The sequence below is a fragment of the Lissotriton helveticus genome, chromosome 9, assembly GCF_964261635.1.
Source record: "Lissotriton helveticus chromosome 9, aLisHel1.1, whole genome shotgun sequence".
Taxonomy (NCBI): Eukaryota; Metazoa; Chordata; class Amphibia; order Caudata; family Salamandridae; genus Lissotriton; species Lissotriton helveticus.
In genome coordinates, this window is record NC_136070.1 from 927,948,274 (window position 1) to 927,967,368 (window position 19,095).

Here is a 19,095-nt window from a genome sequence, read left to right on the forward strand (position 1 = left end):
AGAGAGAGAAAGAGAGAGAAAGAGAGAGAGAAAGAGAGAGAGAGAAAAGAGAGAGAGAGAAAGAGAGAGAGAGAGAAAGAGAGAGAAAGAGAGAAGGAGAGAGAAAGAGAGAGAAAGAGAGAGAGAAAGAGAGAGAAAGAGAGAGAGAAAGAGAAAGAGAGAGAAAGAGAGAAAGAGAGAGAGAGAAAGAGGTCACAACAGACACTATCTCCAGTCCTGAACTATTCACCTACAGACAACTGAATTTTAGGTGCGTTGGTGTAATTAGGTCAGTGGAAGATTAACAAGACTACAATACATTAGGCTATCACACAAAAGTCCTGGAGTGGAAATCGTGTCTCTGGAGGGAGGTGGTCACCGTACATTACACTCCCTTTTACCAGCTGCTCTTAGCAACTGGGCATTAGAGTGTGCGGCTAAATCAGGGTGCGGGCTGGGCTCTGGGTACTTGAGAGAGTTTCAGGAGTGAGGACAGGCTTTCCTGTGGCTGATACGACTGGTTCCATGCTCCACTTACTCTTTAGTAGATGACCCAATGCCCGATTAACCTCACTCAATTATCGCATCCCTCCACTCAACCAGGAGGTCCACCGATTTAGAGCAAACAGCTGTGCAGCAAACAGATGTGCTCAATAATTAAGGTATAGTGTGCAGAACTTGCCAATTAAAACCAGCACCATACTGTACCTTCTTAATAATTTACAATGCATTGTCAAACAGAAAATGTAGACGGATCTCAACTACAGCCAATAAACGCAGCTGCCAAAGTAGGTGTGTAGGTGTGCGTGGCCGAGTGAGAGGTGAGTGTTGTGTGCGGTGCATGTGAGGGTGGTGTGAGGGTGGTGGGAAGGTGCAGGAAAAGTATCAGGTGGAACAGGGGAAGGCAACTTTGCATTCGACTATAGAGGCATAGCAGCAGCACTAGAAGGTGCATTCAAGGTTCAGGGTGAGGGAAGCAGAGACGTAGCAGTGATGGGAGTGAAAGCAAGGGGTCTGGTGCTGCGGCGGACATGAATTAGGAGCGGGGGTTTCGGGGGCAATGGGTTGGGCTAAGTAACTGGCGGAAACCGAGAAGGGAGTGCGGCGTGGGAGAGGAAGCAGGGAAGGTCGCAAATTCAGGAAAAGGGCAGGAAGAAGAGCAAAAGAGTGAATAAAAGGAAGAAGAGTAGTTAAGAGAGCAATTGAGTTCGAAACTCGAAGAGAAGAGCTGAGACGAAAAGAAGCCAAAAGCAGCAAGGATTGAGTGAAAAGGGCAGAGAAAAATGTTAAAGATTGAAAGGCAAAAGCACAGAAGATCAGCAAAGAATGAATGAGAAAGAGTGGCAGATGCCCAGCAGATCGGCACAGAATCAGTGTAAAAGTTAAAAAAGCAGCAAAGAAAGATTGTGGATAATGAAAAAAGCACATGAAAGTGGCAGAAAGAGTATGAGAAACGCACAGAAAAGCAGCAAAGAAGGAATAAGAAGGAAGGATTAATGCACAGTGAAGTTGCAAAGAAAGACTGAGAAATGCACATAAAAGTGACAAGTAATGAAAGAATGAGCGATGCACAGAAAACAGCCAGGAAGGGCGAGAAGTGTTCCAGCGCACGGCCGCGCACATGCACTCAAGCTCTAGGCCGGCCATGGCAGCATCTGGTAGAACTTTTTTTTTTTACCCCTTACTAAAAGTCGAGCAAGCAGCGCATGCGCTGCTCTAGGCTCGACCTAAAAAATGAAGCTCATTCCACTATTTGAGCGCCAGTAGAAAATAAGTATGCTGGTTTTCACTGTAGTTCCTAATTTTAGCTATTATATAAATGTGCTTGCTGTAACCAATAGGACGCATAGAAACAGCCCGAATCTAATTTCAGCTGTGGCCAGTATGATGTGCATCGCTTTATATTTTAGAGTCGTCCTTGAGGCCTCAATCACTCACGTAGAACTTTTGGTAAGTTGCAGAATATTGGTGCCTATATGATGTGTTTTAATGTAATCTGGACACCCTTACTATAAGCTTGGCAGACATTAAGCTCTACTCACCTATGTGCATACATTGCACGTGCCATTGTAAGCTCTGCAGGACAGAACACACTCATTTGTGTCTGTGTAATGTGCGTTAGCAGAAGCTGCACGTGGCTAGGTGTTCCTCCTCGTTGTAGGCAAATATGGAGTCCCATTCATCTTTTTAATCCCGCTGCTAGTGTGAACTCAGAGGGCAGAAAGCTCATCCACACCCAGTGCCACTCATCATAGCACCTTAAGAAGTGGCCAGTGTAAGATTAGCGAGGCAGGAAGCCAGTGTAAAATCATGACTCACGTTACTTTGAGGATTAACAAAGCTCCCTTTAACACCCCACACCCACGTTTCCAACACAAAACACATCCTATGAGGCATCTGAACTCTCAGCCCGACTAGAGATTTGAGAGACAGGGTTCACAGGTGGAGAAGGCATTCAGGAATAATGATTTCCAAGGAATACATCTTCAAAAGGACAAGCAGATATAAGGTGGTATTGCATTCAGAGCCCTTACCTGATGTCCTTCTTCGTCCACCGCATTACTACCTGAAAGTAAGGGAGAAAAAGTTAGCCAGAGAGCAGCATTGTACACAGGGAGAAGTTTTATATTTGTCCACTGCTCGCCCCATAATGATGTACACAGCATTGGTAACTCCTAACGATATCCATGACCCCTTCTCTGTTTGCCTTGTTTGTCAGAGGCAAAAAGAACAGATCGATGATGGACGGAATGCGGAGCAAATCAAACATTCACATCCAGTCATAGATCTGGGTTAAATCCATTGGTTTTTTTTTTGCCCGCCACACCATTCCAGTTTGGAGCCAGCCATATGCAAATCAGTCTTGACCCTTCTCCCCATGGGAACTGTCCAGCCTTAACTGCCAAGCCAGGTCCTTCCTTGACCAGAAAGTAAGCATCCTGTGACCGGTTTCGGGTTATCACCCCTCATCAGCCAGACTAGCTTGAATCCAGTGGCTTAGCGAGCACGGGACCCGAGTCTGGGCATCACCTTCCCACTTTGGGTGACAAATGCAAAAAGAACTATGATTGCAGTCTGCACTGCATACAGCAGGATTGAACTACTTTACAGGTTCACTTGTTTAGAGCGTTTCAGTAATGCCAGTAACATAACAAGGCCAGAAAGTGCATGCAAATCACCCCTCCTGAATACCCTAGAATCATCTTTGCATGCTTACATTTGTGCCACGCCCCCCCCCACGCCCATTCAACTGTCGAACAGGTGAACTGTGGCTGAGCTAAAGACATGGAGATGGGCTGACAGTAATTATATCACTTGAGACCAAATCCAACAAGCATTTGCAATGCAATAGGTCTCGCATTATGAAAGTTTGAGCTATTGGTCTTGTAAATGACAATTTTTTTTATTTATGTGTTGGTTTTGAAAATAGCTAAATTAATAGCTTTTTCATTTACAATGCCAATAGTTATAACTTTCGCAAATGTGACACCTATAGCATTTGTAATGCAACATGTTTTGTATTTACGTGACTTAGATATATTGATATTACAAAGGCTTTTAATTTTTTTAATTAATACTTAAATAAAAGTGATTTTAATTTATAATGGCAATAGCTTAAACTTTTGTAAATAACTTTTGTGAAGATTATGTTCTGTGTATTTTATTGTGACGAAAATCCAAGAACAGAAGTGAAATATTAACATCTTTTTGTGGCATTTGTAATAAAGCTTGAAACATTGAGAGAACATATTTGAACCAGTTGTTGTTGAATGGTTGCTGGGATGGTGCTGCTGAGTGGTGCTGCTGAGTGGTGCTGCTGAGTGGTGCTGCTGAGTGGTGCTGCTGAGTGGTGCTGCTGAGTGGTGCTGCTGAGTGGTGGTGCTGAGTGGTGGTGCTGAGTGGTGGTGCTGAGTGGTGGTGCTGAGTGGTGGTGCTGAGTGGTGGTGCTGAGTGGTGGTGCTGAGTGGTGGTGCTGAGTGGTGGTGCTGAGTGGTGGTGCTGAGTGGTGGTGCTGAGTGGTGGTGCTGAGTGGTGGTGCTGAGTGGTGGTGCTGAGTGGTGGTGCTGAGTGGTGGTGCTGAGTGGTGGTGCTGATTGATAATGTGGTGGTGCGGAGTGATAATGTGGTGGTGCGGAGTGATAATGTGGTGGTGCTGAGGGGGTGAGAGGGTGAGTGAGGGTGTGTGAGGGTGAGGGGGGGGAGGGTAAGGGTGAGGGAGGGTGAGGGAGGGTGAGGGAGGGTGAGGGAGGGTGAGGGAGGGTGAGGGGGTGTGTGAGGGGGTGTGAGGGTGAGGGTATGTGAGGGTGAGGGGGTGTGAGGTTGAGGGTGTGTGAGGGTGAGGGTGTGTGAGGGTGAGGGTGTGTGAGGGTGAGGGTGTGTGAGGGTGAGGGTGAGTGTGTGAGGGTGAGGGTGAGGGTGTGTGAGGGTGAGGGTGTGTGAGAGTGGGGTGTGTGAGGGGGTGTGGGTGAGTGAGGGGGTGTGGGTGAGTGAGGGGGTGTGGGTGAGTGAGGGGGTGTGGGTGAGTGAGGGGGTGTGGGTGAGTGAGGGGGTGTGGGTGAGTGAGGGGGTGTGGGTGAGTGAGGGGGTGTGGGTGAGTGAGGGGGTGTGGGTGAGTGAGCGGGTGTGGGTGAGTGAGCGGGTGTGGGGGAGTGAGGGAGTGTGGGGGAGTGAGGGGGTGAGGGTGAGTGAGTGTGGGTGAGGGTGAGTGAGTGTGTGTGAGGGTGAGAGAGGGTGAGTGATGGAGGGTGAGGGTAAAGGTGAGGGGGTGTGAGGGTCATAGAACAATCTCCACTGCAGCATTGTACATATCAATTAATAATAGTGCCTGGCAATGGTCATCCTACACCCATGATGGAGAAGGAAATGGAGCATCCAGTATGTAGAAGAAAATCGAGCGGAAACCAGAGAAAGAAAGTGACTGGCTCTCCTTGGAAAGAATGAACGCGGGAGATGAGGCGAATAAGTCACAATGTTAGAAGACATAAAACCACCCAGTCACAAGTCAAGGGTTGCACTTTCGCGCCAATATTCCAGAATGCACACGAAACACTGTCACCAATATTCCACACAGCGACACCTCATAGCCGCCTGGCATAGAAATCAAATATAAAAGTCTGTTGTCTCTGTGAGGTCACCAGTGGTACAAGCTGCATGCTTACTAGCGCATCGCTTTACAGAGGACCGATGCCGGTACACTTCAAAGCGCCGCCATTTTACAGAGGCTTACCACATCATAGCACCGGGGGCCCATGTAGTGAAGTTCTCCCTCTCCACTCACCGCGCACTACCAGCCGCGCAATTAGTACAGCAGCCAGAGCGGGCACGCACTGCCTGTAGAAGTTTACTGCAGTGACCGTTGCTAACACAGCACTCCCGGTTCTTAACTGCCGAGCAGATCCCGGGTCACCGCCATGTTGCGCTGCATCGTAGCCTCCGGCAATGTCCTCACTGACAAGTTCGCAGCCTCCTCCGCTTCAACTTCGTGCCTGGGTGCGCACACTTCAAACACCTTCTCTTCCGACGTACATTGCTATCAGGATCCGCCAATTTAGCATCTGCAAACACTACTATTTTGCCGATTATTGTGCCTGACCAGTAGAGCTGTCCTAGCATGCAAAACGAAGCACTTTTATTTCAATTAACTGCCAGGAAGGTTATCCCCGACGTTTGATGACAGGGAGCAGCAGGAGGTGTCTTGAACCCTGCTCCGGGGCTGCCCGGGGGGCAGGTCGCCTGCCCTCGGGGTCGCGCGCGCTCCCTCAGCCTGTGTGAAGTTTAAGAACAATACCACAACCATAACTGTGCAAACACTTCTTACATACATTGGAAATAGCAAATGTACACAGCACATACACAGGCTGCGTTAGAGGCCAACACCAGAGTCCCTGAAACCGGAGCAGACCAGGCCCTCCAGCAAAACTAACCCTAAACATGTAGCACACTCCACTGAGAACAGCAATGGACAGCCAGAGCGAGGCGTGGAATGCAAAACTAACTTTAAACATGCCCCACGCTCCACTAAGAACAGCAGGGGACAGCGAGAGCGAGGCGTGGCACGCAAAAGGAACCCTGAATATGCCACACACGCCACTTAGAACAGCGAGAGCGAGGCCTGACACGCAAATCGGATTTCCGGGCGGTAGAAAGGAGAGGCGTGAAACGCACTAACTGCCTGGAAGGGACGGAGAACAACGGAGCGGGCTGTGGAGTCTGGACACAGGGAAGAAAGACGAGAGCTTGAGCCGGAGGAGAGAGGGACGGAGGGGGATACAGGGAGGAAGGACGAGAGCTTGAGCCGGAGGTGAGAGGGACGGAGGGCGATACAGGCAATTGTGCAGGTATCAAGAGCAAACAAAATACAAGAGGTAGCAAAAGGTACGTTACAAGAGGAAAACAAGAGCACACCTCAAGCTCGACAGCGAAAGCCCAGGCTCCACAGCGAAAGCGAAACTGACACCACACACACAGCAAGCAGCCAGCAGCGCGCTCCCGCGGTCAAAACTGAGACTGGAAAAGCGCGCGTCCGACTCGTGTCTGCATTCCCAGAAAAGGGTGACAATAGTTGTCGAGCAGGCACCAAGCAATGCTTCGCATTGCTTGCACGTCTAGGCTCGACCTAAAAACGACAATTAACTTGAGTAATCCTCCCCCATGGTTACATCCACCCTCATTTACAACATGTGAAACAAGCATTTACAATGCAATAGGTCTCGCATTAGGAAAGTTTGAGCTATTGGTATTGTAAATGACAAATTTTTTATTTATGTTTTGTTTTTGAAAATAGTTAAATTAATAGCTATGTCATTTACAATGCTAATAGTTATAACTTTCGCAAATGCGACACCTATAGCATTTCTAATGCAATATGTGTTGTATTTACGCGACTTAGGTGTATTGATATTACAAATAACAATGGCTGTTAATTTTTACAAATAATTAATACTTAAATAAGTTATTGTAATTTATAATGGCAATAGCTTAAACTTTTGTAAATAACTTTTGTGAAGATTATGTTCAGAGTATTTTATTGTGACGAAAATCCAAGAACAGAAGTGAAAATTTAACATCTTTTTTTACATTTGTAATAAAGCTTGAAACATTGACAGAACATATTTGAACCAGTTGTTGAATGGTTGCACAGAGGGTGAGGGGGTGTGAGGGTGAGGGGGTGTGAGGGTGAGGGGGTGTGAGGGTGAGGGGGTGTGAGGGTTAGGGGGTGTGCAGATGAGACGCTGTGTGTTTTACTTGGTAGGGCTGCTTTATTTTGGGTAATGTAAGAAGGGCAAGTCCAAATGTTCTTTCTAGGACATGCAAGATCCTCATGCCCCCATGGCATTTGCTCGCTCATTTGTCACATTCATCCGCACCTGATGCACTGCCTCATCTTTGGGACTAGATACCTTAAGACACTGAAATCTGATGTTCAGTGGTGGGGCAGGTGGAGCGCAGGCGGTGTGTGGCGGCAGCGGGGGATTTAAACATTAAAATAAACAAGTGCATGGGTGGGGAGAGGAGGCAGGGGAGGACGCGTGTGCATGTGTTGGTTTTGTTAATGCTAGAAAAAAACAGCTAGTCCCTTTATATTGCTTAGGAGGCGGAGGGGGGGTTAAAAGGCCAATAAAGATGATAACGGACGAGAGGGGAAATGTGCTGGAAGGGGTGGAAGAGACGGAGGAGAAAGGAGGACACGAAGGGGTGTAACGTGAGAGGGGGAAGCAGACAAGGAGGAGGTGTAAGAGGACTGAATTAGCAAATGGACTGGAAAACACGAGCACACGGACGTACCCTGCGCTCTGACCTTGCTGCTGTGCCCCTGTTTGGCAGAGTCGGTGCAGGAGCTGAGGGCGCCCAACAGCAGGATGTTGGTGGCTGCATGGCCGTGGCGGGAGCTGCCCTGCTGCAGCTCGCCCGCCATGCTGCATCTTCCCCCTCCGCCTTCCTCCAACAGTCCTCAGCTGGCTTCCTCGCTCCCCGCGGGCAGGCTGATTGGATAGAGTGTGTCAGAGCCACGTCCGGAAGGAGGGACAAAGGGCCGGAAGTCTCGGGGCGTGGCTATCATGTAGTGGCCGGAGCCGAAGGGAAATACACGGAGAGCCCCTTAGGGACCGTTAGTGTGCGACCTAACGGGATGGGGTGGGGGTCGGGGGGTAAAAGGGCCATCCTCACGACCGTGTCATCCCATAACAACGTAATGTGCAGCTCCTGCCCTCAAGGCTATCGCCTTCAACTTCTGCCGCGGCTCACAGTGGTGTTTAGGAGTTCATTATTATTATCAGTGGTGTGCGGCGGCGGCGGCCGGCCGGCTGGAAGACCTGGACACGCTGGCCACAGTGGTGCGAGCCTGGTAAGGGGGGGTGGTGTTTGCCTGTATGTCTGTATGTCTGTGTTTCTGTGTGTCTGTGTGCCTGCGTGTCTGTGTGTGTGTGTCTGCCTGCGCGAGTGTGTCTGTGTCTGCGTGTGTGCCTGTGTGTGCGCGTGTCTGTGTGTGCGCGTGTCTGTGTGTGTATGTATGTATGCATGCATGCGTGCGTGTGTAAAAAGATCCGATGACTGGTGGGGGGATGTAAAGTGAAAGTAAGCAGCGCGCGTGTGTTTCAGTCTGTGTGGTGGCTGGCTGTGTGCGCACGCGTGGACGGAGGCGACGTGCGCGTTCGCGCACCCAAATCCGGCCGCTTTCAAGCTCGTAACACCCTCTTGTCCTTCCTCCCCCCGAGACAGACAACATTAGGTCTCCAGCTGGACACCTGCATCCTTTGGATGCAGTTTACCAGCTCGACCTAATAAAACCAATGCTGGCACCAGTTTGAGAATAAAGTCCAGCATGAGCTTCTGCCTGATGAAATTGACAAATACACTGAAAGTAGATAGAATAGTCCTTACACTACAGCAGTCCCCAAGCACACTGACACGTGTGTAGGCCATGTGGCTGCCCTAGAGATGTTTGAACCACTGAAAAGCCAATGAAGCTCATAATCAACGTGAAAGCCTTCTGTGGAATGGGCACAGTGTCTTGAGAGGGAAACCATTTGTATGGATTTGACTTTTGATTTGCAGACGATGATGGGTATTGGGAGCGTTAAAATCTCGATGGAAACATTATCGTCAGACATTCGCTTCACAGGACACAGTCGACAAGCAGCAATACTGCCTTTGGTGTGCAATGTTTGTATTTCTGTACGGCTGCACTTGCAGGCAAAGCTGAAAGTCCACAAGGCGGAGCACTCCTGCTTTGAACGGTTATTTTAAAAGTTCTAGAAAAAAAAGGTAAACAGTGCGCGCACATTAGCAACTTTGATCTGCATCAAAATTCAGAGGTGTTAGCTTGCCTCGGTGGCAGGACAGCTTCAGTCCAAACGGCATTCGTGGCACTCGCCTTACGGAAGGGGCTAAACAGTATGCGATGGACACATCACAAGATAAACGTTTATATGCCTAACTACACAAGACATTAAAGGAAAACAAAAAAATGTGCATGTGATGCAGAATCTGGAGCCTCTGTGTTTTACCACTGGAATAGGGTACTGTTATTCACAGTTTTTGTACATTGGCACACGAATGTCGGTGCCAAGGTCATTTCTAGCTTGGAGCGCTGTCTATTGGACATTGCATGTAAGGCTTTTTAAAGGAAGGAGCCTCCTGGCTCCTCAGACTAAAATAAAAAAATCAATAAATACATTTTAAAAAAAAAATCGTTCTTCATATTTTCATGGAAAAATTATTGGTGGGATGGACATTATACGTCCGAGAGTGACCTACCGATCCTTCAAAAACAGAGGTTTGCTCGTGGGGAGAGAAGACAGATTAATTCCTTATGTGGTGCTGGAATCACCAAGACCAGCCAAAACCACAGTGGAGGAAATCAAAAGAAATCTGGGAAGGTTTTGAGGAAGCTCTTTGTGGCGCACTTTTGGCAGAGAATGTCATTCTACAATGCATCATTCTATAGAAAACATGAAAAGCAGACTACCAACTGATAAAGTAGGCTGTGTGTGCATCATCTCTTCGTCCCTCTCCGGTAAATACATAGATAAGTTCAGTGCAAACTTTGACCTGGAGTGGGTTCTCAATGGTATGATGGTTTCCTCAGATTCTCAAGTGACATCTGCTTCAAATCACTAGGACATGGAAGGAACACGTTTTACCAAGCTAACTAGTTGAGCTATATGAATTTAGATCAATGTGAAGCCGGTACTCACAAGAGATGTAGTGGGGAATAAACTTCTTCAGAAAGGACTCAAGATTGAAACACACAGCAAGAATCAAAACTACTTCTACAAACACAATGTAAGTTGAGAATAGTTTTGGTATGTGGATGCCTATACGCCTTCTACATTGGTTGCTTTTATATAAGAACAGGTATCAGGATTTGTAGGTAATAACCTTCTACAAACAGTAAATTTCACTGCAGAGCACGGCATTCAGAGGTGCTTACACACACATACCACATGCAGTACAGCCATCAACGACTGAGTGTACAAACAACTTACCAAACACATACACGACAGCTCCAGCACCGCCAAGGCCCATTAGCCCTGCTAGCCGCAACACCATTTTTTTGGCATATGCTGTACTTTCCTTCTGCTTTTTCTCCTTTTGTTGCTCCTCTGAATCTTTCGAGCTCTCATTTTCCGAAGTCTGCATAGGACAGAATATGCGAAAGGAAGCAGTTACTCACTTCAGATAAGTAAACTGGGTGACAAGGGGTTTCTAAGATTGTAGACATTTCTCCAGTCACAACAAAGCACATCTTTAGACTGAATGGTTCTGCTACAGCAACCTTCCACTACAAAAGAAATAAGTTACTTATCTGTAACTGCAGTTATCCAGTATTAGTATCTTTCATAGATTCAAATGCTTGAATCATTCTCCGAAGTGGGAGTCCCACGGTACTAAGAATACAGCAGTATGAAAATTTCCATAGGCTATCATATTAGGCCATGAACTTAATAGCATATCTACCTCCTTTTTAAAAAAATTACAAAACTTTAGATACAACCAAATCAGTATTTAGCACCTCTAGAATCTTCCCAAGAGAGGCTGAATCCCTCAGATTTTCCAGCACAAGTGTGGGTAGGTAATACCAAAGTATAAGGGGAGCCTCTCAGGGGAGGAGGGTGGGGTCCACATTAATCTATGAACAATACCAATAATGGATAACTGCAGTTACAGGTAAGTAACATATTTCTTATCAAGTATTGGGGTATCTTTAATAGATTCACAAGCTTGAATCGGAATAGCAAGCAGTATTATAACAACTGTGAGTACCCTTAGAGGATGGTGGGTAACATTATTACATGAAAATATCAATACAAACTCATATCTCTTATAAATATACTTATGCATAGAAATATGTATGTAAAACGTATAAAGACATAGAATAAACATTCCTATAAACAGTAAAGAATAAGTTTAACTTTTTCAGTAAGTCAATCAGCAAGATCAGATTTGAAACACCTGTCATTTTAAAATATAAATAAACACCTCTATTGAAAGAGGCTCACCTTATTGGAATAAATGGCGTAACATCGCCTTTCCTACGGCTGCGTCACTACGCTGTGTTGATTCCAGGCAGTAATGCTGCCTGAACACGTGGGTGCTTTTCTACATTGCAGCTCTGCAGATTTTTTCCAGTGGAATGCTTGAGAACATAGCAGCCGAGGTAGAGACCACTCTTGTGGAATGCGCTCAAACCTTTCTTGCCAAAGGTTTGTCTTCTTTGTCATGGCAAAACTGTATTGTAGCTGCGATCCATCAGGCAATGGTCGTCCTAGTAACTCCAGTGCCTTGACGACCTTGCCCAAAAGCTAAGAAAATGTGGTCAGTCTTGTGGATATTCTTGCTCCTTTGCAGGCAGAATTTAAGACACCGCTTAATGTCTAAAGTATGTGGAGTCTGTTCTGAAGGCGTGGCCGGATTGGGAAAGAAAGTTCTGAGAATAACAGGTTTGTTTAGGTGGAATTTTTATGGAACCTTAGGGATGAATTTAGGATTTGTTCAGAGGACCACAAAGTGAAACGTAGAGACGTTTGCTTGATAGTAAAAGCCTGTATTTCACTGCCAGATCCACACTCGAAATATGATGTCCACCCTATGGATGGGCTCAAAAGGTTTCTTCATCAGCTGTGATAGAACTACATTGAGATGCCACTCCAGAGAAGGAGCTCTCACCGGAGGAAAGGTTCAGAAGAGCCCTTTCATGAATTGCTTTGTAATTCTGGTGCAACAAAGGGGAAGTTTTAGGTGAGCGTCTGTGTTGAGATAAAGTAGAGCGATGGACCTTCACTGAGGAGTAAACTAGGCCTGATTTAGCCAGAGAGAGTAGGTATGGTAGGATTTGCTCTGGAGCAGCGAAGTATGGATACAAATTGTTTTGATGGCATCAATGACAGAATTCCCTCCATTTTAAGCTGTATGTCTCGTTGGCCCTTTCTGCTGGAGACATGGCGAGAATCTCTTTAAGTTCCTGTCTAATGTTCAGATCCTGAAACATATTTAATTCAGGAGCCACGCATACAATTGAAAAGATGATGGCTCCTGGTGATATATCTGGCCCCGTTCATGGTTAGCAGAGTTGGCATCGGTAGAAGGCAGATGGACTAGGCTGCTGAGAAGAGAAGCTACGAAAACCACTGCAGCCTGGGCCGTCTGGGGGCAATTAGTAGTAGGCAACAGCGCTCCGCTTAATTTTGGGGAGTACTTTGGAAATCAATGGGGGGGGGGGGGGGGTAGGCATATATCCTGAACCATCGCATTGAAAGGGAATTCCACCGAGATCCTGGGAGATGTAATCTGCTGGTGTAGAACCAGCATTAGTATTATTGTTCATTGCAAACAGGTCCAAAACCGGTTTCCCTCATTGTGAGAATACGTTGTCCAGTTGACCCTGGTTTAGCTCCCACTCGTGGCAACTGTCCCTTGTACTGCTGAGGGCATCTAGTGTGATTTGAAGCCATGGACCACACTCGGCTTTCAGGGATATTCCATGCTCTGCTAACCAATTTCAAAGCTCTTGAACCTCCTGAGATTGAGTTAGAGATTTGGTTCCTCCTTGCTTGTTGATGTAGAACATGCTTGTGGTGTTGTCCGTATGGACCAGCACCAACGATCCAGCTATACGAGGGAGGCAAGCCTGCAGGAAGAGGAATATGGCATTGAGTTCTAACCTGTTGATGTGCATTATTTGTTGGGATGAGGACCATTTCCCCATAATCTGGAGGTCTTGTAAATGGCCTCCCCATTCCTCCATAGAGGCATCTGTGGTGATGATACAGTCTGGAATCAACTGTAAAAAAGAGAGGCCTTGTGAAAGGTGTGATCTTAGGCTCCACCATTTGAACGCCTCCCTCATGCGTGGAGTGATTGAGATCATGTCTTTGAAGGGTTCTGTAACTTGAATCCACTGCAGTTGAAGCTCCTCGAGCAGTGACGTCATGTGAAGATGAGCTACAGGAACTAAGAAGATTGCAGAAGAAAGCATGCCTAGTAATGACATTTAGATCCTCAATGAAACACACTGCTTTTTTGTGATGTTTCATGTCAAACTTGCCAACTGTTCCTGCCTTTCTCAAGAGAGGAAGGCTTTGCTCTGAACTGTGGCTCGGCTCCAATGAACATCACTGTTTAACTGGGAATGACTGCCTACTTCTTTAGTTTATGGTCCAGCCGAGCTTGTGGAATAGTGTTATGCAGGCTTCCGTAGCTTAGGCGTCTTGTAGAGAGGTCATAGCTTTTATTAGGTGCTCGTCGTCTAAGAGGATGTGTGGAGAAGCGTGGCTCAGTGGTTAGAGGCGGCAGACCCGGAAGCTGAGATCGACCGTGGACCAGGGTTCGATTCCCCGCCTCGGCGGGTCTCGGGCTCAAAATTCCAAGGACTCGACAATTCTCGCTCTGGTGCCTACTCAACTCACGGGGTCACACTCTGCGACTCTGGGCAATAGCTTGCTTAATCTCCACTACGGCCCCTCGCGGCGGGATGCCTGGCTTTCACCTTGTGGACACCCTGCCGGGGTTTCTCATAGGGGAATACCAGGACGGGTTCCCTAAGCAAGCGCCGGGACGCTTACGGGCAGCTGTGCGCTTTACAAGTCCAGCACATTTACATTTACATAAGAATGGGAATACTTGAGGACCTTGGTTCCATAAAGCGGCTGCGAGTGAGGCCAGACACTTGGTAAATATCTGCAGAGTGGATTTCAGCATGAAGGGAAGGACCCTGAATTGATAATGGGTACCAGCTACTGTGAATCTGAGGTACTTCCAGTGTTTGGCGTAGCTAGGGATATGGAAATATGCATCTTCCAGATCCAGGGATGTCATGTAATCTCTGCTGAAGGATATTTGAGAGCGTAATCATCCTGTGGGTTTGATTCCGGAGGAATTGGTTGAGGTGTTTAATCTAAAATGGGCCTTCACTCACCTGATTTCTTGCATATCAGAATAAAAACGGGAGTAAAAACCTTTTCCTCTTTGCGCCACAGGGACTTCTATTGCTCCCTTTATGAGCATAATCTTTGCTTCCTGCTTTAATAAGTGAAGACAAGAGGGGTAGGATCCCCTGGGTGGAGTGTTTGATGGCCGTTGTAAAAACTCTGCAGTTTGGACATAGGTTATTAAATCCAGTACCCATCTATTCGTTCTGAAGTTCTGCCACCAATGGATGTGATTGGAGATTTTCGCACCAACTGCGGGGGTGGGGGGGGGGGGGGGAGGGGGGAGCAATAGCTGGCACCTGACTGCGGTCACTGTTTGCGACCTGAGTCACGGCCCTGGGATGGTGGCTTCCTGCGAGAGCCCTGTGTTTAGGAGGAGCCAGGTAGTAATGCTGGTAATATTGTTCCTCATCATAGTATTCTTCATCCTCCTACTGGCATTTTACATTAATCTCTGAGGGACTATAAGCTGTTCCAGACGGACCGTCATCATCCGTTTTTGGTTTTTGGCATAGACAACCACCAAAGGTTGTTGCAACGAGAATTATTTTGGATTAAATACTTAAAGACTCTGGCCCCAACAGGCCTTAATGACAAATACGATTTGGCTTGCTACTTATAATACACATTCATTGATACTAGCATCACCCTCAGATCATATAAACATACCTACAGTAATGCATAACATGTATATAGTGATTGTATTGCCCAGGAGTGATGTTTACTACTACAAACACAACATATTAATACTGTCTAGAAAAGGCGTATGACAGAGATAGACATGTTTGGCCAGGATTTCTTGTAAATAGATCTTAAGCATCTAGCGATTCAAAAGCCACATTTCAATAGTAATGATGAAGAAGCATTTCTCATAATATCTGTATATAGAGTTTGTATTCAATTCATTTCATTTTGATGTAATATGATTGGTACGTTATTTTTGAAATCCATGTATATATGTGACACCACACATGAATATTCGTCAATAAGCTCACAAAATCATCTTGTATGATAGAGATAGACATGTCTGATCATGATTTCTTGTAAATAGATCCTAAGTATTTAGCGATTTAAATGCAATATCTCAACAAGACCGATGAAGATGCATTTAGCATAATATCTGCATATAGAGCTTGTATTTAATTCATATTATTTTGATGTAACATGATTGGTATGTTATTTTTGAAATCCATGTATACATGTGACACCACACATTAATACCCGTTAATAAGCCTACATAATCAACTCTCCGTTCCAACTGCTACGCGCACACATGTGCACCCATTGTTTAACTCAGTAGGCACTCGTATATTATCCCAGCCAAATACTTTCAACTTTGGCATTAAAATCGCGAGCCTGTAATACTCATTTTCGCAGAGAAAAGGTCATCTACCACCCGTTCAACCAGCCCCAATAACACGCAATAGAGACGGCTTGATCACACAGTCACAACTCTAAGATGGTGCGTACAGTCACGACCACATTGACCTATTCTAACAGAGTAAGTCCGCTTTCAGCTACCATACCGCTTACACGCTACGAGCACATTGAGCTTTAATGGAGATTATCTTCGGGACGCGGTTGAACACACTTTTAGTGAGCAGCGGCTTTATTATTGATGGTCGAGATTTCTACATGACAGGTATTTACCGACAGAGATATAAATAATGCGTGCCACTCTTAATGTTGATATTCTACGCGGCAATAACACTGTGGCGTTTCTTTAATTTTGTAGACAAAACATTACAGTCACGAAGATAAGGTAGGGCGGTTTATCTTATTGAAACACGATTATGTTGTTTCTAACCCACGATTAGAATACTTATGAGACGTATGCTTGTCATTACAGCTTATCAGGAAACAGACAAGCAGGTATGTTGTCATCACCGTTATAGGTATGGAGGTTTAAAACCACATGCAATATTCAGCCCTTATTATCACATCTCTTTCATTTACACAGTGTTTCAGATATACAGGCCATCGCAAAAGCATATCAACACCTGATTTTCAGTTGATATCAGGTACGCTATATATTTAATACATTTGTTCACCCCCATGACCAACCATACAAACCACCTTTCTCACCTACATTCAATATTCTTTTATTTTTTTCAGAATTGCCCCTGATGAAGGCACCACCTTGAGTGCCGAAATGCATTGGGCCTGTTCATAAATGCTTGTATAATGTCATGTATATAATAATTTTGATGAAAATGTACTTATAAATGTACTTATAAATGTTTATGGGAACTGTTATGAATACTGCAAATAACATAAGCCAAGAAACAATATAGAGCAATAGAAAAATAAATGCACAAATAAGTGTAAACACGAACCAAAAAGAGTGTTGTTAAAGACTTTATTTTTTAAGGTGCGGAGCACCAAGTGAACAGTGCATGATTAGGTGAGCTAAAACCCACCATAACCATTCATCAAAAGCACCCAGGAATGACTATCCTGATTAATCATAGCACCATTGGAGGAATTTAAAGATATTGATTACATTCGGAGTGCTCCTCACTACCCTAATTACCTCGAGTCGACGAAATAGGAGCACCAATGGCCACTATAGATGGCATTGGTGCAGTCAACGGTCTTGACGACAAGAGGGGTGTTGTCGATGTTTGTTGCATCAACGGTGATGCAGACGCCAAGAGGAATTTTTGAGAGGATTTATGCCTTGACAAGCCTGAAGAAGAGGCAGGGTCCTGCTTTTCCTTCGAAGTCACGGAATTCAATGGCAAGGCTGGCTATGAGGAGAGTTTGGTATGTTTCTCCTTTTTAAGAGCCTCTTTAGCCTTTATGGGAGGTTTTATGATGTTTTTTACCCCCCTCAGACTTACCCTCAGGCGACCAAGGTCATTTGTGAGATTTGGAAGAGTTGTCACTCTCTTCATCAGAAGATGTTCTCTGCGTATTCTTAAGCCACAAAAGTAGCCAGCCTTTCCTGTCCCTCAAGGATTTGGATGAGAAAGTGTAGCAGATTTTGCATTGTTTCACCTCATGCTTTGGATAGAGGCAGTATATGCAGCCCTTGTGAGGGTCATCAATATGAACCTCCTTTTTCCCACATGACTTGCAGGGACAAAATAGGCCTTTCTTTTCAGACATAGCAGATTTCCGGTTGAAAAACTGTTAATAAGTAGAAAACCTGAGCAGAGCTCAGCTAGACTCCCTTCACACACTACATGCAGTGAAAATCGGAGGGATTGAACCTCTCTTGGGAATGTTCTATAGGGTGCCAACTACTTATGGGGTGCATCTAAAATTTGGTCCTTTTTTTAAAAAGGTATTCTATTAAATTCATGGCCTAATGCCTTGATAACCCATGGATATTTTCATTCTGCTTTATTTTTTAGTGCCTTGGGACTTGAACTTCAACAACGGGGAATGATTCAAGCATGTGAATCTATGAAAGATACCCCAAATACTGGATAACCGGTAAATGCAGGTCTGGTTCAAGGAAACAAAAAATCTTTGAAGGTTGCGGTTCTTTTTTTCATTTATACATACACATTTTTCAATATCGCACAGATTTATATAGGCTTTAACTCAGAAACTACACCAAACTGGCACAAGCTACACAGGTAGTAAGGGAGCAGTAACAGCTCTGTATTCCTTTTGCCTCCATCCACATTTACAGGAATGTACATTGGACAATACAAAGGGTATGCTTGCCTTTTTATTGTACTTTGTGAACAAACAAATCTAAGTGGTTCCAAGGTAATGCACTTAAGCTTGGGTTTACCATTGTAAAATTGTACTACTTTCTCCAAGAAACAAGTTTTCAGGTAAAATAAATTTACAAATGTCACCAGTCCCTATCATTTATTCACGATGGACATATGATGATTATCCATCAACTTTAATAAGTCTTGCAAAATGTAAAAATCTCACCAAATTCTACAGAAGTAACAAACTATAAACCCATATTTAAAGGTCAAACTCCTAAATGGCAAGTGTCCACTACGAATTCATTATCATGGTTTTGAAAGAGTGCTCAAGTTATTGGATTAAACATAACAGTACCATAGTTTTGGAGGCAGAGGGGGGGGCAGATACCAGGAAAGAGGAAGTAACACAGGCAAATGATTTTTGTAAATTGTTTTACAGAAATACTCTTAAAAGAACGTTTGATACAGAATACTAGGTATGCAAATGTAGAGCGGAGAACAAATATCCTGGCATAATTCACAAGTCATGGCAAACAAAAATGTATATATTCAACCAATGCCATGAAGAGATGGGAAAGGTTAGTAGCTCAAATCAAAGGTGCACAAAACATCGATCACTAACCGGACCACCTGCACATACAATCTCATTAGAAATATTTCACCTGGAGCCTAATTTAGCATCTAACCGGATGAGGGAAAAGGTGGGAAAAATAACTCTATACTTGATGCTCCACACACAGCCCAGTCTGCAGTATGTGAGGGAACTGGAAAGGATACACTGGGCCCATAAGAGTTGTGGGGTCAGATGATCAACCATCAAGTTGGACAATTATTAGGAATTCCCTGGGTACTTTTTTTACAGCTAATAGCCTGTTGAAAAGGATGTCAATTTCAGCATGAGAAGGCAAATGACCCATGGTTTACACATATACAAAATGCACATTGTGACCTAATCCACTCAACAGCGACAATGCTCTTCCGCGCTGAAATCCTGCCGGACTACCACTTGCCAT

General features: G+C 45.2%; 1 protein-coding gene across 1 annotated transcript in view; it reads right to left on the bottom strand.

Annotated features, from left to right (window-relative positions):
• TIMM50 (translocase of inner mitochondrial membrane 50) overlaps positions 1-19,095 on the bottom strand; it is a 301,751-nt gene that overhangs the window by 224,633 nt on the left and 58,023 nt on the right. Inside the window, exons 2-3 of the mRNA XM_078661133.1 lie at positions 10,467-10,614; positions 2,514-2,545 (exon numbers count right to left, since the gene is read on the bottom strand). Coding sequence (XP_078517259.1) covers positions 2,514-2,545; positions 10,467-10,614 — 180 coding nt within the window. The remainder of the gene's footprint in view (positions 1-2,513; positions 2,546-10,466; positions 10,615-19,095) is intronic.